The sequence below is a fragment of the Rhinoderma darwinii genome, chromosome 5 (genome assembly GCF_050947455.1).
Source record: "Rhinoderma darwinii isolate aRhiDar2 chromosome 5, aRhiDar2.hap1, whole genome shotgun sequence".
Classification (NCBI taxonomy): domain Eukaryota; kingdom Metazoa; phylum Chordata; class Amphibia; order Anura; family Rhinodermatidae; genus Rhinoderma; species Rhinoderma darwinii.
Window position 1 is genome coordinate 157,955,923 of NC_134691.1, and position 24,391 is coordinate 157,980,313.

The window sequence follows — 24,391 nt, forward strand, 5'->3', positions numbered from 1 at the left end:
TCGGGCCGGATGTCGAGAGGGACGCGTCACCAAGGCAACGGGCGGGAGACCGGACTGGAGGAAGCAGGAAGTTGCCGGTAAGTATGAACGTCTTTTATTTTTATTTTTTACAGGTTTATACTGATCGGTAGTCACTGTCCAGGGTGCTGAAAGAGTTACTGCCGATCAGTTAACTCTTTCAGCTCCCTGGACAGTGACTATTTACTGACGTCGCTTAGCAACGCTGCCGTAATGACGGGTGCACACATGTAGCCACCCGTTATTACGAGAGCTCCATAGACTTCTATGGACTGTCCGTGCCGTTATTACGGCCAGAAATAGGACATGTTCTATCTTTTTTAACGGAACGGGCACCTTCCCGTGAGAAAACGGGAAGGCACCCGTCGCCAATAGAAGTCTATGAGCCTGTTATTACGGGTCGTGATTACGACCCGTAATAACGGGAGTTTTTACGGTCGTGTGCATGAGGCCTTAGTCTGTGCATGAAGTGTTAACAAAGATGAAAGAGATCTGAGCTGTAGGGACTGATGATCGCTATAATATTTCAGTTGATCCATGGCTATAAAACAGATGATAAATGATTGTTTACCTACAAATATATTTAAACCTATCCGTTGGTAATCTCACTAATATGTAAAATAGTCAATGACCCAACCCGGTGTCTCCTGAGAGAAGGCAAGCCAGATGATGGCAACCGATTGATTTTAACAGTGATGCCCCCAGATGTTTGACCCCCACCAATCAAACATTTATTTTATGTCTGATATTTGTTGGGAAAACCTTTTTAATTGGCTTGAAAGCTTGTTAATGTCTACACAGGCTCTTAACTTTACACATCTTCATATAATAATGATATGGCGCAGTCTGGATGATGTTGTCCAATGATTTTGCTCTCAAAGAAAAAAATTCATATTTTTTTTCCGTTTAAGGCAACACAAGGTTCTTGCAATACTCCTAAGCCTGGCATGCTGGACTTTGTAAATAAAGCAAAGTGGGATGCATGGAACTCACTTGGGAGTTTATCAAAGGTAAGAAGACTGTCTTATTACTACTTCTCTTTCGGGCTCAAGCACTTGACAGAACTGTGTGAAAGAGACTATGGAGCCGTAGGCACTGTGCCGCGATTTGGTGTTCAGTGCAGCGCTGTATTACAGGACTGTTCTCCCTCTTAACCCCTTCCCGACATCCGGCGTATATATACAGCGCACGCCGGGTAGGGGAATATGGAGCGGGCTCACGGGCTGAGACCGCTCCATAGAGCGAGTGTGTTGGCTGTGTGTTACAGCCGACAATTCCGGGTAACGAGCGGGATCCCGTTCGAGCACGATCCTGCTTGTTTAACCCGTTATGCAGCGTTCAATAGCGAACGCGGCATTTAAATTACTAAAGACGGGGGCGACCCCTTGTAACATCCCAATGGCCCCCCGCGGCGAGATCGGGGGGAGCCGTTGGTTGGCACCGCTGCCTGGGGGCCTGACGAACTCCCCCAGGTCCGCCATCTTTGTACTCCTATGAAGCCCTGCCTCTGGCAGGGCTTCATAGGAGACTGTCAGAATCGCGATATACTGCAATACATTAGTATTGCAGTATATCGTGCAAGCGATCTAACGATCGCTGGTTAAAGTCCCCTGGGGGACAAGTAAAAACCAGTAAAATAAAGGTTTTTTTAACAAATCAAAAAATTTTTTTTCAAATTAAACGCTCAAAAAACCCTTCTTTTCCCATTTTCCCTCAAGCACAATGTAAAAAAAAAATAAAAAGCTAACATAACTGGTATTGACGCGTCCGTAAAAGTCTGAACTATTACAATATATCATTATTTAGTCCACACGGTGAACGCCATAAAAAATTTAAACCATCAGAATTGCTGTTTTTTGGTCCCTTCTTCTCCCACAACAAAATGAAATAAAAAGTGATCAAAATGTCTCACGTACCCCAAAATGGTACCAATATAAACTGCAGCTCACCCCGCAAAAAATAAGCCCTCACACGGCTAAATCCTAAATCGGCAGAAAAATAAAAACGTTATGGCTCTCAGAATGTAGGAGATGTGTCAAAACTGGTCCAAAGGAAAGCTGGAGACGTTGCCCATGACAACCAATTAGGTTACATTTTTTTTCAAACGGCCTCTGAAAAAACTAGAAGTGGAAACTGATTGGTTGTCATAGGCAACTACTCTACTTTTCCTTTGCACCCTCTGAGTGGCATATTATAGCACCATTCAACTCTGAGGTTGTATGAAACATGATACAGCTATGTGAATAGTTTCATAGTTGATCAGGTTAAAAGAAGACCCGGGTCCATCAAGTCTATCTTCTAATCCTACAGTGTTGATCCAGAGGAAGGCAAAAACCCATATGAGGCCATTGCCAATTGCCTTGTATTAGGGGAGAAAATTCCTTCCTGACCCCAAATGTGGCAATCATAATAAATCCCTGGGCAGTGTCGGACTGAGGTGCCTACGGCTGACCAATGGAATTGATTCTGGGGCCTCAACCAAGGCCGGCTTTAGACAAAGTATGGCCCTGAGCAAAATGAAATGAGTACCCACTTTGGTAAGAGCCAAATTGTGATGGCTAGACCACTGAGTCAGAGCATCTTCAAAACAGCAGGTCTTGTGTAGTGTTGGCGATATGCAGTGATTAGTAAAGGCAAATCCAGGATTAAAATCCACGGCAAAAAAACTGCAACAAGCGCCGCAGTGATTTTCACTCTAGGCTAGGGCTACACAGGGACTTTAACCGCAATAAAGGTCGCAGGGCCAAAGATCGCTGTGCTATCACATTGTTTCTCTGGGTGCATTGCAGTAAATGAAAGTGAATGTAAAATCTGAATGGATTTCTTGCGACTGTTGTGCCACGTTTAACACACCATTAACACAAGTAGGAAAATACAAGTGGAACATAGAAAAGACTAATCAACCGGTTAAGGACAGACATGCCAGTCAATGTACTTCAGCTGTATAGTTAAAAAAAAAATTAGTTGCATTACAAATAATCTCCTTGTAGACCAGACATTATTCATACATTTACAGGAAGAATAACAAAGGAACATCACAACACAGAGTTCTAAGTAAAAGGTGGTCCAGAATTGTTATCTCATAGGGAATACATGGATTTGCTATAACAGACATGTCAGGAGAGGTGACAGGTCCTCTTTAAAACGATTGCAGAGTTTCTTGCCAAGACCTCTTTGGCCCCTCGTTTCTGCTGCCATCCCAAGCCTCTATAGCAACATAAATAAACTCAGACCCCTAAATCAATCAGATCCCAGACCAGAGGAAGAATATATATATATATATATATATATATATATACACTACCGTTCAAAAGTTTAGGGTCACTTAGAAATTTCCTTATTTTTGAAAGAAAAGCACAGTTTTTTTCAATGAAGATAACATTAAATGAATAAAAAAATACACTCTATACATTGTTAATGTGCTAAATGACTATTCTAGCTGCAAATGTCTGATTTTTAATGCAATATCTACATAAGTGTTTAGAGGCCCATTTCCAGCAACCATCACTCCAGTGTTCTAATGGTACATTGTGTTTGCTAAGGCCCCATGCACACGACCGTGCCCGCAATCACGGCCCGCGATTGCGGGCACGGCCGGCCGCTGACTGACAGCCACATTTTCGGGCTGTGCTCCCATACAAAGTATGGGAGCACGGCCCGCAAAATTTGAAAGAACGGACATGTTCCATAATTCCCGGAACATTTCCACGTCACTGACACCCTTCCATAGTGCTACGGAAAGGTGTCAGTGTTCAATGAAAGTGAATGGCTCCGTTTTTGCGGACCGCAATTGCGGTCCGCAAAAACGGAGGTTTTTTGCTGTCGTGTGCATGGGGCCTAACTGTGTTAGAAGGCTAATGGATGATTAGAAAACGCTTGAAAACCCTTGTGCAATTATGTTAGCACCGCTGTAAACAGTTTTGCTGTTTAGAGGAGCTATAAAACTGACCTTCCTTTGAGCTAGTTGAGAATCTGGAGCATTACATTTGTGGGTTCGATGAAACTCTCAAAATGGCTAGAAAAAGAGAGCTTTCATGTGAAACTCGACAGTCTATTCTTGTTCTTAGAAATGAAGGCTATTCCATGCGAGAAATTGCCAAGAAACTGAAGATTTCCTACAACGGTGTGTACTACTCCCTTCAGAGGACAGCACACACAGGCTCTAACCAGAGTAGAAAGAGAAGTGGGAGGCCCCGCTGCACAACTGAGCAACAAGACAAGTACATTAGAGTCTCTAGTTTGAGAAATAGACGCCTCACAGGTCCACAACTGGCAGCTTCATTAAATAGTACCCGCAAAACGCCAGTATCAACGTCTACAGTGAAGAGGCGACTCCGGGATCCTGGCCTTCAGGCCAGAGTGGCAAAGAAAAAGCCATATCTGAGACTGGCTAATAAAAGGAAAAGATTAATATGGGCAAAATCACACAGACATTGGACAGAGGAAGATTGGAAAAAAGTGTTATGGACAGACGAATTGAAGTTTGAGGTATTTGGATCACACAGTAGAACATTTGTGAGACGCAGAACAACTGAAAAGATGCTAGAAGAGTGTCTGACGCCATCTGTCAAGCATGGTGGAGGTAATGTGATGGTCTGGGGTTGCTTTGGTGGTGGTAAAGTGGGAGATTTGTACAAGGTAAAAGGGATTTTGAATAAGGAAGGCTATCACTCCATTTTGCAACCCCATGCCATACCCTGTGGACAGCGCTTGATTGGAGCCAATTTCATCCTACAACAGAACAATGACCCAAAGCACACCTCCAAATTATGCAAGAACTATTTAGGGAAGAAGCAGGCAGCTGGTATTCTATCTGTAATGGAGTGGCAAGCGCAGTCACCAGATCTCAACCCCATAGAGCTGTTGTGGGAGCAGCTTGACCATATGGTACGCAAGAAGTGCCCATCAAGCCAATCCAACTTGTGGGAGGGGCTTCTGGAAGCATGGGGTGAAATTTATCCCAATTACCTCAGCAAATTAACAGCTAGAATGCCAAAGGTCTGCAATGCTGTAATTGCTGCAAATGGAGCATTCTTTGACGAAAGCAAAGTTTGAAGGAGAAAATTATTATTTCAAATAAAAATCATTATTTATAACCTTGTCAATGTCTTGACCATATTTTCTAGTCATTTTGCAACTCATTTGATAAATATAAGTGAGAGTTTTCATGGAAAACACAAAATTGTCTGGGTAACCCCAAACTTTTGAACGGTAGTACATATATATATATATATATATATATATATACAGTCCAGAGTAGATGAACACAGCACTCCAATGCTATAACAAATCAGGCCATGTGCACGTTACCTGGGGGTGAATCAATTCCCCAAAATCCAATAGAGAAAAATATAGAGCGCAGTAACGGCACCAGGACTTCAAGATAGATGAAAGCAAAAGTGGATTTATTTCACCTCAACACAGCAACGTTTCGGTTCAACAGGAACCTTTCTCAAGCCATAACAAACTGAATAAAGTGTCAAGCATTTATAGGAGGAGCATACATCAATCGATAATAAAGCAATTATATGTATAAATCCATCAAAACATGTATGGAGCATATGTACATATTAAATAAAAGCATTTTATACAGTGCACATCACTCTACCACTGTGAAATATATAGGAAAAATGCAATATATATACAAAATGTGGTAAAAATTACAAGGGATACTGTAAATGAGGGCAATTTCGGATAATTGGAAGCAGGCAGAGGCTAATTGCAATATAGCACACATGTACTCACTGTAAATCAATCTGTAGAGAGAATGGAAAGTGCGCCCGACACACACATGTGTGTGTCTAATGCGCATGTCCCAAGATGGCGCCCAAACCGGATGTTATATCCGGTGGACCGCATCAGACAGCAGGTTCCCACTGCGCACGCGTCACAGCGGAGCTTGCGTTCCACCGCTCCTGCGCATGCGCCAGCCGGGATACAGCTAATTAGTTAAGAACCTATGAATATCTGTGTATACCATAATGTCCAAAATAGGATTGGGACAGAAACTAGGACACACTTATCCATCCACATAAAAGCATATCGATATAAGTCCATAAAAATAGAACGACTATACCAAATGCATATGTGTACATAGATGCAGTGCTGTAAATGCAGTATATGGCCCCCTAGTGGTAAAAAACCAAATCTACACGTTATGTTCTCTCAATATGATGTGATTATAATCACTTAATGGGACTGCTACGTATAATATATAAAGGGAAAATACACTCCAAACATGGATATCAAATAATCCCAGTAGAATAGTGTAACAAAGAGAAACACATTGAACCAATATTTAAATGGAGAAATGAACTAACGTTTATTAGAATTAACTGGGAGGAATTACATACATGAACCGCATTGCAACAGTATGGTCCGGATACACAGTACTTCCAGGTTATAATTGAATTTAGCTATCTCAAAAGAGCCCTACAAAAATATATTCCAAGTGTAACGTTGGTGCTTTTCAAAGAGAGAAGAGAACTTCTGCCGCTTTCCAATATCTCTCAAAATTGCTTAACAAACAGTTATGTATCTAAAACGTGGGAAAAAAAACATAGAATATCCTTGTGGCCCACATATTTGAGTTAGTGACTACGTATTCATTTTCTCCCGTGGACCTATAAAGATAGGATGGGTTGGCGTTCTCAAAGGTATAATTTGTGTCTGTTATGTATAGTTCAAGTGAGGTCCCATGTTGACCTTCCTTGAATATACATACTATATTATATATTTTATATATTTTTTTTAAACTTGCATATTTTGTATATTAATGCACTTTTTCTCTTTTTTTTCCCACGTTTTAGATACATAACTGTTTGTTAAGCAATTTTGAGAGATATTGGAAAGCGGCAGAAGTTCTCTTCTCTCTTTGAAAAGCACCAACGTTACACTTGGAATATATTTTTGTAGGGCTCTTTTGAGATAGCTAAATTCAATTATAACCTGGAAGTACTGTGTATCCGGACCATACTGTTGCAATGCGGTTCATGTATGTAATTCCTCCCAGTTAATTCTAATAAACGTTAGTTCATTTCTCCATTTAAATATTGGTTCAATGTGTTTCTCTTTGTTACACTATTCTACTGGGATTATTTGATATCCATGTTTGGAGTGTATTTTCCCTTTATATATTATACGTAGCAGTCCCATTAAGTGATTATAATCACATCATATTGAGAGAACATAACGTGTAGATTTGGTTTTTTACCACTAGGGGGCCATATACTGCATTTACAGCACTGCATCTATGTACACATATGCATTTGGTATAGTCGTTCTATTTTTATGGACTTATATCGATATGCTTTTATGTGGATGGATAAGTGTGTCCTAGTTTCTGTCCCAATCCTATTTTGGACATTATGGTATACACAGATATTCATAGGTTCTTAACTAATTAGCTGTATCCCGGCTGGCGCATGCGCAGGAGCGGTGGAACGCAAGCTCCGCTGTGACGCGTGCGCAGTGGGAACCTGCTGTCTGATGCGGTCCACCGGATATAACATCCGGTTTGGGCGCCATCTTGGGACATGCGCATTAGACACACACATGTGTGTGTCGGGCGCACTTTCCATTCTCTCTACAGATTGATTTACAGTGAGTACATGTGTGCTATATTGCAATTAGCCTCTGCCTGCTTCCAATTATCCGAAATTGCCCTCATTTACAGTATCCCTTGTAATTTTTACCACATTTTGTATATATATTGCATTTTTCCTATATATTTCACAGTGGTAGAGTGATGTGCACTGTATAAAATGCTTTTATTTAATATGTACATATGCTCCATACATGTTTTGATGGATTTATACATATAATTGCTTTATTATCGATTGATGTATGCTCCTCCTATAAATGCTTGACACTTTATTCAGTTTGTTATGGCTTGAGAAAGGTTCCTGTTGAACCGAAACGTTGCTGTGTTGAGGTGAAATAAATCCACTTTTGCTTTCATCTATCTTGAAGTCCTGGTGCCGTTACTGCGCTCTATATTTTTCTCTATTGGATTTTGGGGAATTGATTCACCCCCAGGTAACGTGCACATGGCCTGATTTGTTATAGCATTGGAGTGCTGTGTTCATCTACTCTGGACTGTGTTTGGTTGAATCGAACACGTGCACCCTGCTTTTATTTTTTCAATTATGTCTACTGAAGATGAGCTGGATATAGGTGTGATTACGCCTCAAGTTTTTACTTATACCAGAGAGGACGCTGACCGTATCCTACAAGGTCTATCGGGAGATGTCACCTTTCTAAGTGTTCCCACCGTTGAAAACGTACGGAGAAAATGGGAGGCAGATTCTAAGAGAGTGATTTCCCTTGAGCTACACCTATCAACACTTGGCGAGTATTATAGATGTCTCCGTATACCGCGTGGCATGCGCTCACATTTGAGGCCCAATCTCTTTCCTGCCAATACAGCATTTAAGGAGAGGTTTGAAGCTATCTCAAACAAGTATTCCCAAGATCTTTTGCTGTTGAACCTGGAGTTCTTACAGAAAGAAATCGATCTGGTGAAAATACGTCTGAGCGAGAAAGAGGCCCAGCTGAGAGAGATGATGTCCACACAAGATTTCTCAAACCTGAGAGAGAAAGTTTCTGCATTTTTACAGAGGTTTCGTGGCGATATTGAGAAGACCAAACGCCAGAAATGGCAGCGAGATCTAGATGATTACGCCACTGGCAAAATTTATTGCTGGCAGGGCGAAGATGCTGACCTAAGGGGTCCCAGGAGGATCGAAAGAGGACCCAGAAGAAGACAAAGGGGAGCCGAGCCATACGTCACGGATTCAGAATTTTCTGATGACCAGTATAATGTTCCTTTTTTAGGGGACAACATGGACACCCCCATTATGGGAGAAAGCGAACCCGCAGGGGCGGGAGGAAACACAGGAGGAAGAGTGAGTGCCAACAGAACCAGAGGCAGGTCGACTCCAGCACGGGGGACACGGCAATACCAGACCAGAAAGAAAAATCCCCAGATCTAGTGGTGAATATTTCGTCATGTATACTTACCGATTTACAGGTCAAAGTGCTCAATCGTGGCCTATCTTTTTGTCCTAATAACCCTGTAGATTGGTTTGGATTGAATTTAGATCTTGAATGTTTTTTTAGATCATTAAGGCTTAAAGCGTATTTCTCTGAACAGCCTCAATCGGCTGATGTTGTTTCCATAACTTCAGCTAGTGAGATGCTCCATCTTAAGGATTATGGGTTATTTAATAAAAGCAAATTTCAACCTCCCCAAAATATCCATGCTGTTGAAACGTATATCTTACTTGTTAGAGAACAGATAAATTCATTGAGGAAAGTGCAGAGTGGTCAGTATATTCAGAGAAATTTGACACACTCAGAAAATATGGCGCTTAAAGAATTGATATGTAACAGGGATCTTACCATTAAACCGGCAGATAAGGGGGGTGCCATAGTTGTTATGGACACCTCCCTTTATCTGGAAGAAATGACCAGACAACTGAATGATAATAATGTCTATGCTGTTCTTTCGGGTGACCCTAAGTTCGCGTATTTACGTGAGTTAGATATCCTGATCGGCAATGCATTTAAGAGCAAAATCATTGACAGGAATTTACATGATTTTTTACAGGTGAAATTCCCTGTGACCCCTGTCCTTTATTTATTGCCTAAAATTCACAAGGATTCCACTCGGCCCCCTGGACGACCTATTGTCTCGGGGAGTGATTCCCTATTTGTCCCAGCTGCAACATTTTTGGATAAAATTCTTAGGGAATTTGCTATTGGTGCAGACTCCTATATCAGGGACACCTCGGACTTCCTGGTCAGGATTCAGGATTTGGTGATTCCTGACCGGTCGGTTCTGGTTACCCTTGATGTAGGGAGTCTGTATACCTCAATTACCCATCAGGAGGGTATTGATGCCTCACTCTTCTATCTAGAGAGATCTGGCTTTTCTGACGATAAAATTGGGTTTATTCGATCGTTATTGGAATTTATTCTTGTGAAAAATTACTTTTTGGTAGGAGATACTTTTTATCTACAGAAAAGAGGAACGGCAATGGGGTCCAATATGGCCCCTACATACGCCAATATTTTTATGCGGAGTATTGAGGAGGGCCTTGTCTATGTGTCCCACCACTTCAGTTCAGTGCTGCGGTGGTGGAGATACATAGACGATGTCTTCCTCATATGGACCGGTTCAATGAATCAATTACAGGAGTTTGTTACATTTCTAAATGATTTAAATCCCACAATAATATTTACCATGTCTTTCTCTACAAGTTCTATTGAATTTTTGGATACTCGAATTTCCATTATTAATAATAGATTGGTTTCTGATCTGTTCTCTAAAAAAACTGACAGAAATAATCTCTTACATTTCACTAGTGGGCATCCAAGTATGCTGTTAAAGTCATTACCCTATAGTCAGCTTATCAGAGTTAAAAGGGTGGTGAGTCAGGAGGATAAGTTATCCTCAAGACTCAACCAAATGTGTAAGAAATTTTCAGATCGGGGTTATCCAGACTATGTATTGGATCTCAATAGACGAAAGGTGGATTTGTTGGATAGGCAAGACCTTCTTGGTGGTCAGACTGCTACTAAAAAGAATGTTCGGTTGCCATTTATCTCCACTTTCTCCTCATTAAGCCCACAGATTGGTGGGATTCTGAGGAGGGATTGGAAGATGTTGGAAAGAGCTCTTCCGAGGGTTACCGAATTCCGGGAGAGGCCTATGATGGCTTATAGGAGAGGTAAAACACTCAAAAACAGTGTGGTTAAGGCCGATATTGGGTCGCATCGGAGAAACCAGATGTTTCTGGCCCCCCCGAAATATGGGTGCTTCCCATGTCTTGGTTGTAACATCTGTGATATGATGATCAAGGGTGGCATTTTTAATCACCCACATAATGACCAACCTATAAATATCAAAGGTTTTTTTACGTGCCAATCATCATATGTAATTTATCTGCTCAGCTGCCCCTGTGGTCTTCACTATGTTGGTGAGACCACTACAGAGGTACGCCTCAGGATAAGAAATCACAAATCAAACATCAAAACTAAGAGACAAGATCTACCAGTATCGAGACATTTTGTTGAGAAGAAGCATAGTTTATCACAGCTGAGATTTAGAATCATTGACTCGGTGCCTCAGCTTAGACGTGGTGGTGACAGGGGGTTAATGCTCAAAAGAAAAGAGCTCGAGTGGATTTTTAGACTAGAAACCATGTCTCCTAAGGGGTTGAACATAGAATATCCTTGTGGCCCACATATTTGAGTTAGTGACTACGTATTCATTTTCTCCCGTGGACCTATAAAGATAGGATGGGTTGGCGTTCTCAAAGGTATAATTTGTGTCTGTTATGTATAGTTCAAGTGAGGTCCCATGTTGACCTTCCTTGAATATACATACTATATTATATATTTTATATATTTTTTTTAAACTTGCATATTTTGTATATTAATGCACTTTTTCTCTTTTTTTTCCCACGTTTTAGATACATAACTGTTTGTTAAGCAATTTTGAGAGATATTGGAAAGCGGCAGAAGTTCTCTTCTCTCTTTGAAAAGCACCAACGTTACACTTGGAATATATTTTTGTAGGGCTCTTTTGAGATAGCTAAATTCAATTATAACCTGGAAGTACTGTGTATCCGGACCATACTGTTGCAATGCGGTTCATGTATGTAATTCCTCCCAGTTAATTCTAATAAACGTTAGTTCATTTCTCCATTTAAATATTGGTTCAATGTGTTTCTCTTTGTTACACTATTCTACTGGGATTATTTGATATCCATGTTTGGAGTGTATTTTCCCTTTATATATTATACGTAGCAGTCCCATTAAGTGATTATAATCACATCATATTGAGAGAACATAACGTGTAGATTTGGTTTTTTACCACTAGGGGGCCATATACTGCATTTACAGCACTGCATCTATGTACACATATGCATTTGGTATAGTCGTTCTATTTTTATGGACTTATATCGATATGCTTTTATGTGGATGGATAAGTGTGTCCTAGTTTCTGTCCCAATCCTATTTTGGACATTATGGTATACACAGATATTCATAGGTTCTTAACTAATTAGCTGTATCCCGGCTGGCGCATGCGCAGGAGCGGTGGAACGCAAGCTCCGCTGTGACGCGTGCGCAGTGGGAACCTGCTGTCTGATGCGGTCCACCGGATATAACATCCGGTTTGGGCGCCATCTTGGGACATGCGCATTAGACACACACATGTGTGTGTCGGGCGCACTTTCCATTCTCTCTACAGATTGATTTACAGTGAGTACATGTGTGCTATATTGCAATTAGCCTCTGCCTGCTTCCAATTATCCGAAATTGCCCTCATTTACAGTATCCCTTGTAATTTTTACCACATTTTGTATATATATTGCATTTTTCCTATATATTTCACAGTGGTAGAGTGATGTGCACTGTATAAAATGCTTTTATTTAATATGTACATATGCTCCATACATGTTTTGATGGATTTATACATATAATTGCTTTATTATCGATTGATGTATGCTCCTCCTATAAATGCTTGACACTTTATTCAGTTTGTTATGGCTTGAGAAAGGTTCCTGTTGAACCGAAACGTTGCTGTGTTGAGGTGAAATAAATCCACTTTTGCTTTCATCTATCTTGAAGTCCTGGTGCCGTTACTGCGCTCTATATTTTTTTCTATATATATATATATATATAGATATATATATTAATGCCCTAGGTCAGACGCCTCCTTATACTCACCACGCCTTGCACCATGGGCCTCTTCAGCTCCAGGCCATACATTCGCTCTGTACGGTCTATTGATATATTTGTACATTGTCACTAGATCTCCTCTGAGCCGTCTTTTTTACCAAATTGAATAACCCCAGTTTGATAATCTTATATGTGCCCTCAAAGTACACCTTATAAGAGAAATGCACAAAACCATGCACTACTATATAACGAAAAATGCTGCCTTTTTCAAAACGTTCACCCCATACCTCCTGTCTACAGCCCTGGCTGCATTTACAGCAGTATATAATTGGCAATTCTTTACATATTCTATGCAAAATGCCCAAATGAGTGACCATGTAATACATTGTCTCACACAGGGTTCCAGAGCAGCAGACAGTTTTCTTTAGCTCTCCGCTCTTGCTTAAAGAGGGGGTCCAGAGCTCAGTACCCCCATCTATGATAATCATATGCCCTAATAGGACATATGGACATGGTTTGTCTTTTATAATTCCCTAACAGTCACATTAAAATTGGAAAAACCATCCCAAAAGTGTTGTTTTTTTTTTTACTGTAGACATTTAATTTATGTTTCATGTAAATATAGTCTGCGCATAATTCTGGTCCCTGGGGGGACAGAGCACACAAAGTGGGGATTAGGAAGAAGGATATGGTACATTACTGTGCAGTTCCTACCTTGTCCTGTTTGGAATTTGTATATTAGAGGATAGTGGGTGCTGAACCTCAAGGAACTGGACTATGGATCCCACCAAACAAAGCCATGCAAAATCCCAAGGAGTCTTCCCAAGGAAAGAGGCAGCACACCGGTATATGATACAAACAAACGGTCTTTATTCACGCAGTGTGTAGGCGACGTTTCACCTTCTCATTGAAGTCGTTCTCAAGCAATGAATACATGTCCATACATCATTTAAATAGTGTCAGTGACTAATCAAACAATACAAGAAGTAGGTAGATCCTCATTATCAAGAACCTAATCTTTAGGGACCAAGAAGGGGGCACCCAGTACTTCTGGAAGCGAGGCCACACACATCGTACCAGGGCAACACTTTCCAGAAAAAGTTCCCCAAACTGGCAAGAAGGGAAAAAGTCAAAGGAGGTGCAAAGTCTGCTATAAGAGGGGGATAAGGGAGGACACGATATATCAGTGTCCCTAAAAACCAGGGCTCTGTATGAAAGTGTTTTAAAATTGAACATCCCTTAGATTTTTAATCTACCCTGACGCACTCCGCACAGCTTATCCCCCTCATCGTTCCCTTCTGAGCCCTGCTCTGTGCCCAGGCAGCTGATAACAGCTGCATGTAGGATATTGCCGTACCCAGGAGAACCCACATTACAGTTTATGGGGTGTATATCTCCGGTGGTACATGCTGGACACAATATATTGGACACTGAAATGGCATAGATATAAAGAAAATTGCAAATCTCACACTGCACCATCTGCTGCGCATTACCTTTTACACAATACCTGTGGAGTCAAAATGCTCACTACACCGCTAGATGAATGTCTTAAGGGGTGTAGTTTTTAAAATGGGGTCACTTCTCAGGGGTTTCAACTGTACTGGTACCTCAGGGGCTTCTGCATACATGACTTAGCACCAGAAAAGCTCCAGTAGGCCAAATGGTGGTCCTTCCCTTCTGAGCCCTGCCGTGTGCCCAGGCAGCTAATAACAGCCACATGTAGGGTATTACCATACCCGGGAGAACCCACATTACAGTTCATGGAGTGTATATCTGCAGTGGCACATGGTGGGCACAATATATCGGACACTGACATGGCATATATATATATATATAGAAAAAATTGCAAATCTCACTCTGCACCATCTGCTGCGCATTATCTTTTACACAGTACCTGTGGGGTCAAAATGCTAACTACACCTCTAGATGAATGTCTTAAAGGGTGTCGTTTTTAAAATGGGGTCACTTCTCAGGGGTTTCAACTGTACTGGTGCCTCAGGGGCTTCGAGTCCTCCCATGGGCCCAAACGGCAGTTTATCACCACAAATAGGGTATTGCCACACTTATGACAATTTACATTTATTTAATTTCACAGCCCAATCCAAATACGTGCTGTGAAAAAACTGTGCGGTCAAAATGGTAACAACAACCATAAATCAATTTCTTGAGGGGTGTAGTTTCCAAAATAGGGTCACTTCTGATGGGTTTCCATTGCTTTGATACCTCTGGGGCTCTGCAAATGCAACATGGCACCCGAAAACCAATCCAGCAAAATCTGGACTCCAACAAACACACAGCGCTCCTTTCCTTCTGAGCCCTCCCATGGGCCCAAATGGTATTGCCGCACTCAGGACAAATTGGGCAACAAAATGGGGTATTTTATTTATTGTGAAAATAAGAAATTTTGATCAAAAATGACATCTTATTGGAAAATATTTAATTTTTTTAATTTCACAGCCCAATTCAAATACGTGCTGTGAAAAACCTGTGTTTTCAAAATGGTAACAACAACCATCCATGAATTCCTTGAGGGATGTCGTTTCCAAAATGGGGTCACTTTTGTGGGATTCTTACTGTTTTGGCATCTCAACACTTCTTCATCCTGGCATGCTGCCTAAAATATATTCTAATAAAAAAGAGGCCACAAAATGCACTAGGTGCTTCTTTGCTTCTGGGGCTTGTGTTTTAGTCCACGAGCACACTAGAACCACATGTGGGACATTTCTAAAAACGGCAGAATCTGGACAATACATATTTAGTAGTGCTTCTGTGGTAAAACCTTCTGTGTTACAGAAAAAAAATGGAATAAAATTGAAATTCTGCAAGAAAAATGAAATTTGCAAATTTCACCTCCACTCTGCTTTAATTCCTCTGAAATGCCTAAAGGGTTAAAAAAAACTTTCTAAATGCTGTTTTGAATACTTTGAGGGGTCTAGTTTTTAAAATGGGGTGTTTTATGGGGGTTTCTAATACATAGGCCCCTCAAAGCCACTTTGGAACTGAACAGGTTCAAAAAAAAAAGGCTTTTGAAATTTTCTTAAAAATATGAGAAATTGCTGGTTATGTTCTAAGTCTTGTAACGTCCAAGAAAAATAAAAAAAAAAAAAAAAAACGATGCCAATCTAAAGTAGACATATGGGAAATGTGAACTAGTAACTATTTTGGGGGGGTATAACCATCTGTTTTACAAGCGGATGCATTTAAATTCAGAAAAATTGTATTTTTTCAAAATTTTCTCTAAATTTTGCAATTTTTCACAAATATACACTGAATATATCGAACAAATTTTACCACTAACATAAAGCCCAATGTGTCACGAGAAAATAATCTCAGAATCGCTTGGATAGGTTTAAGCATTCCGACGTTATTACCACATAAAGTGAAATATGTCAGATTTAAAAAATGGGCTCTGAGCCTTAAGGCTAAAACAGGGCTGCGTCCGTTAAAGAATGGGGACTTATCACGCCCTTTCAAAATCTCAGAACAATTGCTAATGGAAAACCCTGGGATGTGCTTTAACCCCTCAACTACTGTGTTTTCACTACGGCCGTTTAGGGGATGGCTTCTGATGCAACATCTTTTTACAGTGGTTCTTCAAAAGACGATTGCAGCGCTGTGCAATCTCGATGCCCAGGCTGTTTCTAACAGTCTTAGACATCAGGGCACTGATAGTGGGCCAATAATAGTCGCTACTGATCACGGCATCTTAGATGTTTAACAGGGAGGAGGCCAATGGGTTGACAAGGCAGCCAGGGGCCTAACTAGGACTAGGCAATTATTTGAAGAAAAAAACGAAATTCAGCGCAATTAACAGACAAGTTGCGCATTTTTTTTTTTTTTCCCCCAGCTTCAATTGTATTTGCGTCTTCAGGAAACAGATACAGTTGAATCCAATGAATCCTTACAGCCCCTGCTCTACCATTCATTATGTATTGCCGGACGCTCACGGCTCGTTGCAGATAGGCGCAAGGCAGTGACGTCATCGAGCCACTCTACACCGTGTAACCAGAGGAACCTCCTCCACTCGTCGTTGGAACAGGGGTTGGGAGTGTGTTTTTTATTAGGCACTTTTGGGGCTGTATGGGGGCATTTTACTGCGTGGGGACAGCTGTGGGGCATTATACAGTGTGGGGGCAGCTATGAGACACTATGAGGAGACAGCTATGGGGGATTTTATACTGTGGAGGGCAGCTTTAGGGGCTAAGAGGCAATATACTGTGTGTGGGCAGTGTCGGGTATATTATATACAGCAGGCTCAGGGGATAAATATTACATGACGTTAGCATGCAAATAGGGAGCGTGGTATGCAAAAGGGCTGTGGCCTAAATAATTAATTAATCTTAATGGAGGTTACATGTTCAACTAATCGTGATTTTGTTTTGTGATTTAGGTCATAATCGCCTAGGCCTAACAAAGGCCCCCAGGTCTGCCACGAGCTTCTACCTATAAGGCCACTTCAGGGCGGGGGGGGGGGACCAAAAAAAAAAAAAAAGTTAAATTAGGTCTGTTAAATAACTTTTATTTTTACCACATGTTAAAAAAAAATGCAGAACACAATGGTTGAACTATTTTATTGTATCCCATCTCAAATAAAAAAAAATCCTAAAAGCTAATCGATGGCCTCATCAACGGAAAAAAATAAAAAATGTGGCTCTTGGAGTGCAACGATGAAAAAACTTAAAAATAAATTGCTTAGTCCTTAAGGCCCATAACATGTGCGGTATTAAGGGGTTAATTCCTCATGTGACCTGACATTCTACAACAAATGTAGTTTCTTGAGGCCATTGTTTAATTAACCAAGCATGTACAAAAGCATGAATATGTATTGTAGGAACTATGCCATGAGTGAGAAAACTTCTTAAGTATTATTGAAAGAAGATTAAGTCCAGAAATTACTGACACAATGCTTAAATTGTATCATTGATTGAATTTGTGGGATGAATTTTTTTTTATTCAACTTTATCATGTGTGGTAATCTTTATAAAGTTGATTATAATGTTTTTGTATGAATTGGGCAATGTGTTATGTAATGTTCGCTACACTCCATCTAACTATACAATAAACAAAAATGACATTTGTTATTAATTACTTACGAACCTGTTAAACTGATTTCAGAAGTGGCAGAAAAAAAATCTATCATGGATTTTGTAACGAAACCGTGGCAAATCTGCAGTTAATCCACGACAATTGTGCTGCGAATTTCACTCTATGAATTGCAAAAGCTAAAATCTGCTATGACAATCCGTGGATTTTCCACAACATAATCGTAATGATAAATAACAACTCTGCCAAATACTTAATTAACACTTTCGCGCATTATCACTGTAGGAGCCCGGCTGTGAATGACAGCCGGGCAGCCGCCGCAACGCCTAGGATTGGAAAAACCTCCAATCCCAGCCATTTACCTGCTTAAATTCTGCGTTCGATATTGACCGCGGCATTTAAGTGGTTTGACAGAGAGGGGTCTCCCTCCGTCACCCATTGGCGGCCCACGAACACGATCGATGGCCACGGACGTGTTGCTATAGCAGTCAGGGGCCCAATAAATGGCTATATGCCGATTAGCCCGAGCTAGAGGGGTGGCCCAATAGATTTCCTGTCATTTTTATACTGACCGGCAATAATGCTTTGGTTTACTGACTATATCAAAGCATTCTATCTGTGATCAGAACATCGCATTGTAAAGTCTCCTAGTGGCACTAAAAAAAATAATTTAAACCGTTAAATAAAGTTTATTAAAACAATAAAAAGATTACAGTAAAAATTAAAACCACTTTTTTCCATAAGGTGTAAAACCAAAATTAAAAAAATACACATCTGGTATAGCAGCGATTGTAACTACCCAAACAATAAAGTTAACACATTAATTACACCGCCCGGTGAACGCTGTCCAAAAATCCACACAAAAACTACGTCGAGATTGGTTCTTTTTTTTTTTTTTTTTTTTACAATCTCCCCCCTCCCCCCAAAAATTAAATAAACGTTAATCAATAAGTCCCATGCAGTCCAAAATAATGCCAGCTAGCTTTTATACCTGGCGTTGCTCGGGAGGTTGACTTACGGTAATGGATAGAGTAAAAGCTCACTATTTAAATACCTCTCAGTATGAGTTTAATTGCTACCTCTCGATATTAATTTAATTGCTAGAGTGTAAATAATGTTATTGGAAGCGCAAAAGAAATGAAATGAAGCAATATATACATTACAGATTTATATAGTGTTGATTTAGGACTGCATGTTTCTATTCCAACGCTTTGGAAAATATATAATAGATGAAAACTACATCTCGTCCCACGAAAAAAAAAAAGCCCACATATGGCTGCATCGGCGAAAAATAAAAAAGTTGCGGCTCTTTGAATGTGGCAATGCAAAAACAAATAGTTTTTGTTTTAAAGTGTTTCAATTGTGCAAAAGTAGTAAAACATAAAAAAACCTATGCATATGTGGTATTGCACTGACCCATAGAATAAAGGTAACGTAGTATTTACACCACATAGTTAACGGTGTAAATTTGAAACGCGAAAAACAATTCTGGAATTGCTGGGGTTTTTTTTCAATTCTCTCCCAAATGTTTTTTTCTTTTTATAAAAGTTAATCAATGTCATAAATGCATCCAAAAATGGTGCAATTGAAAAATCCAACTCGTCCCGCAAAAAACAAGCACTCGTATGGCTATGTCGAAGTAAAAATAAACAAAATTATGACTTGAATGGCAGGGAGGAAAAAACAAATAGAAATGCTTGGTCATTAACCCCTTAGTGACCAGCCCATTTTAGGCCTTAATGACCAAGCTATTTTATTCGTTTTTCTATAGTCGCATTCAAAGAGCTATAACGTTTTTATTTTTTCGTCTACATAGCTGTATGAGGACTTATTTTTTGCGGGATTAGTTGTGCTTTTTAATGGCACCATTTTTGGGTACATATAATTTTTATATTAACTTTTATTAACCTTTTTGGGGGGGATTATAAAAAAAAACTGAAATTCCGCCATTGTTCTATGCGTTTTTAAATTGACGCCGTTCACTGTGCGACGTAATTAACATGTGACCTTTATTCTATGGGTCGGTACGATTACGGCGATACCACATATGTGGAGGTTTTTTTATGTTTTACGACTTTTGCACAATAAAAACACTTTTGAACTAAAATTATTTGTTTTTGCATCGTCGCTTTCCAAGAGCCGTAATTTTTTTATTTTTCCATCAATGTAGTGATTTTTTGGGCTTGTTTTCTGCGGGACGAGACGTAGTTTTGAATGGTACTGTTTTGGGGTACATGGGACTTATTGATTCATTTTTATTATGACTTTTTTGGGGGGCAATGGAAAAAAATTGCAATTTCGCCATAGTTTTTGGCGTTGTTTTTTTTTTACGGTGTTCACTTTGCGGTTTAAATTACATATTAACTTTATTAATGGAGTCATTACGGTCGTGGCGATACCACATATGTGTACTTTTATTTTTTTTTACACTTTTACTAAATAAAACCACTTTTTATGGAAAAAAATGGTTTTATTTATTTTTTTACTGTACTTTTTATTAATAATCTTTATTTCACTTTGATGACTGATTTTATTAGTCCCACTAGGGGACTTTACTGTGCGATGTTCCGATTGCTGCTATAATGCTCTGGTATACTTCGTATACCAGAGCATTATTGCCTGTCAGTGTAAATCTGACAGGCAATCTGTTAGGACGTGCCTCCGGCGCGTCCTAACAGGCATATGTCCAGGGCAGACCTGGGGGCTTTTATCAGTCCCCCGGCTGCCATGACACCCCAATCGGAGACCCGCGATTGCATTCGTGGGCCGCCGATGGGTGACAGAGGGAGCGCACTCCCTCTGTAAACAAAGTTAAATACTGCGGTCGCTATTGACGGCGGCATTTAACGGGTTAAACGGCCGTGATCGAAGTAAACTTCGATCGCGGGCGTTGGAGCAGGAGCTCAGCTGTCATCAGACAGCAGAGCCCCGGCTCCTGCCTGCACGGGAGACCCGTGCAGGACTTAGACTAGGCTGACGTGAAAAGGCGTCAGCCTAGCCTAAAGCCCAGTAGTGAATCACGTAAAAAGGCGTATTAGTGGTCACTAAGGGGTTAAAGAGGCTCTGTCACCACATTATAAATGCCCTATCTTCTACATAATATGATCGGCGCTGTAATGTAGATAACAGCAGTGTTTTTTATTTAGAAAACCGATCATTTTTCACGGAGTTATGACCTATTTTAGCTTTATGCTAATGAGTTTCTTAATGAAAAGCTGGGCGTGTTTTACTTTTTGACCAAGTGGGCATTGTGGAGAGAAGTGTATGATGCTGACCAATCAGTGACCAATCAGCGTCATACACTTCTCTCTATTCATTTACACAGCACATAGTGTTCTTACTAGATCACTATGTGCAGCCACATGCACACTCACACACACACACTAACGTTACTCAAGTGTCCTGACAATGAATATGCATTACCTCCAGCCAGGACGTGATGTCTATTCACAATCCTGACACTTCTGTAACGTTTGTGTGAGATTTACAGCAAGGCAAGCGTAATCTCGTTTTAAATTACAGGTTACATCGTAGTCTCGTGCCTGAAGTTATGATTTCTGAGGCTTGTGCTGCTACATCAAGCTTTCTACATAAGATATTCCCCAGAATCTAGCTGTGAATGTTGCGTATCAACAGTCCTTGCATTCATCATAGCTTTTCGAAGGCGTGCTCATTTCCATACATTGTGAACACCAGGTGGCGCTATACTATTTAAGTAGATGTCATTACGCATGAGATACAATGCAGATAATTGGCTTGGTGGACAAATAGAGCTGCTATACTCGAGTGTTGTGTAACACCACTGGTTTGATACCTGTCAGGTGATTCCGTAGTGTAGACCACGGCCTATAAAAGGGACAGACCTATTTGTGCAAAGGATAATGGCCTCCTAAGAATGCCAGTAAAAAGTCTCATCACAGCTCTCTCTACTGTGTGGCCTACTGTACTTATAAGATCACACACCATGTATAGTTAGTGAGTAATGCTTTATAGTAAAGAATTGGCTGGAGGCATCTTCCTGTGAAATGCAACAGACAAGATGTCCCTCTTGGGTCCATATTTTTATTTTTTTTGCAACCTCCTGAGACCCCATGGTGTGTTACGTAACCCAGTTGTCTTATAACACATAAATATGCATCTGTAGCAAGCTGATCCCGAGAATGAAGGGGCAGCAGCGCTCCCTTCACTGGTTTTCCCTGCACAGCCAGGTGGCAGGGAGTTCCTACTGTGCACTAAATCTGCACTGTGGCCCCCTTCAGTCCCTGGATCGGTGGAAGTCCCAGAGGTTGAGCGCCCACCGTTAATAAAGTAATGGCATATCCTAGGGAAGGTGGGAATAACCCCTTTAATTGAAACTGTCTTTCAACAGTTCAACAAACTCCCTAGCTATATGTACATTACCACTGTTCCCTACTTCTCTGCATTCCATCTCGTTTTAAGCAGGTGTCATCCCAACTTAGCCCAGGACTGAGAGCCATCTTCCTTTTCTGGTTTCATGGGTGGTGCCTCCCTGCCCTGTTTTCACCCAGGCCTGGATATGAGTTATTGTCTGTACCACAGTCACCATAGTTAAGTCTGTTAGGAGACTAGACTTTGCGGTCACTGAAAGGGTATGTTCACACAGCAGGGTCCATTACAGCTGAAATTACGGAGCTGTTTTCAGGAGAAAACAGCTCCGGAATTTCAGGCGTAATGACATGTGCAGGCGTTTTTCGCAGCGTCCATTACGGACGTAATTGGAGCTGTTTTTCCATGGAGTCAATGGAAAACGGCTCCAGTACATCTCAAGAAGTGACATGCACTTCTTTGACGCGGGCGTCTTTTTTACACGCCGTCTTTTGACAGCAAGAAAGGTAAGTTCTGCCTGATTTTGATGGCTTTCTAAAACTATGGGTTTCTCTGTCACACTCCTATTCCTGGATGTCGTACAGAGATATAAACTGTTTCTAGAAGCAATATATTATAATGTAGTGCCATTATTTAGGGACGTTGGTAATGTTGTTTTTTGTTTTCTGTATAAATTTTTAGGATGAAGCCAGAAAGTCCTATGTAGAACTTGTTAACAATTTGGTCTCTTCTGAAGCCCCTTTGAAAGATTCCGCATCATTGAGCACTCGTGAACAATATGATACATTACAGGTTGTTAGTGAAGACAATATAACGAAGATATTTTTGAACAGACCAGAAAAGAAAAATGCTATCACATTGCAGGTAAGATAAATATTCTGTTTATGTCACTATTATTTGTTTAATGTTTTTGATGGATATATAATTTGTGCATCTTTTTATGTATTAAAATTAAGGAGCTGTGTGGTTGGTCAACCGGTTTATGGATTGTGGGTCCATGCAGCTTGAGGGGCCCTTCATGATCCACTGTAATTGCCTATGGATGTGGTGCCTAAATGCATATTTTTCCTTCAGGAAATGAGGCATTAAATGGTGCCCATTAAAATTAAGAGATAAAGCTATAAGAATGTATTACCACTTACACTAAGCAATTCAAGATATCAGAAGCACATTAAAGGGGCTATCAGGGGACCAAAAATTGCATTGCAATAATATATTTATGTGAAACTAAGTAACTTACTAATACACTTTAATTAAAAATTCTGTACTAAATGGTACAGGTCAAACATCATGAATTATTCAGGAAGTGCTGGAGCTTTTCTAATAATGATGACGCTCCGACACGGCCCCACGTGACTGAGCTCTTGCTTCATGTGCTGTTCGTGAACATGACCGCAAGTGGCTGTCACATTGCCTATTGCTTGAGTCCCGAGCAGAGCACAACTTTTGTCCATGTCATTGTCACTGTCCATATATGGACAATGACGTCGGCAGCTGTACTGGAGTCCCCGAGCAGAGCATCAGCTGATGCTCTGCTCCGGGACTCCAGTACTGTTTTGCTGACATCATTGTCCATATATGGACAGTGACAATGACATGGGCAGAAGTTGTGGAGTCCCCAGGCAGAGCATCGGCTCATGCTTTGCTCGGGGACTCCAGCGATGGGAAACCCCTGAGTTGACCAAATATGGACGTCGGGAGCAGTGCTGGAGTCACGAGCAAAGCGCTAGCTGATGCTTTGCTCGGGACTCAAGCAATAGGCAATGTGACAGCTCCTTGCGGTCATGTTCACGAACAGCACATAAAGCAAGAGCTCAGTCACGTGAGGCCGTGTCGGAGCGTCAACATTATTAGAAAAGCTCCAGCACTTCCTGAATAATTCATGAGGTTTGAACTGCACCATATAGTACAGAATTTTTAATTAAAGTACATTAGTAAGTTACTTAGTTTCACATAACATGGGGGATGTTAATTAGCAACAATTTTGTGTGGTATTACTATCCGTCTTACAAGCAGATACATTTAAATTGAGAAAAATGCTAATTTTTGCAATTTTACGCAAAATTTTGGTGTTTTTACAATTAAATACTGAATGTATCGAGCAAATTTTGCCAGTAACATAAAGTCCAATGTGTCACGAGAAAACAATCTCAGAATCGCTTGGATAGGTAAAAGCATTCCGAAGTTATTACCACATAAAGTGAAACATGTCAGATTTTAAAAAATGTGTCCTGAAGGCCAAAACAGGCTGCGTCCTTAAGGGGTTAAGGCTATCTAGCTTCTGAATAATCAT

The 24,391-nt window shown here is 40.6% G+C and overlaps 1 protein-coding gene across 1 annotated transcript in view; it reads left to right on the forward strand.

The window, feature by feature from the left end:
- The window catches only part of LOC142651680 (enoyl-CoA delta isomerase 2-like), a 60,684-nt gene that overhangs the window by 3,165 nt on the left and 33,128 nt on the right, over positions 1-24,391 (forward strand). Inside the window, exons 3-4 of the mRNA XM_075826675.1 lie at positions 930-1,028; positions 22,780-22,962. Coding sequence (XP_075682790.1) covers positions 930-1,028; positions 22,780-22,962 — 282 coding nt within the window. The remainder of the gene's footprint in view (positions 1-929; positions 1,029-22,779; positions 22,963-24,391) is intronic.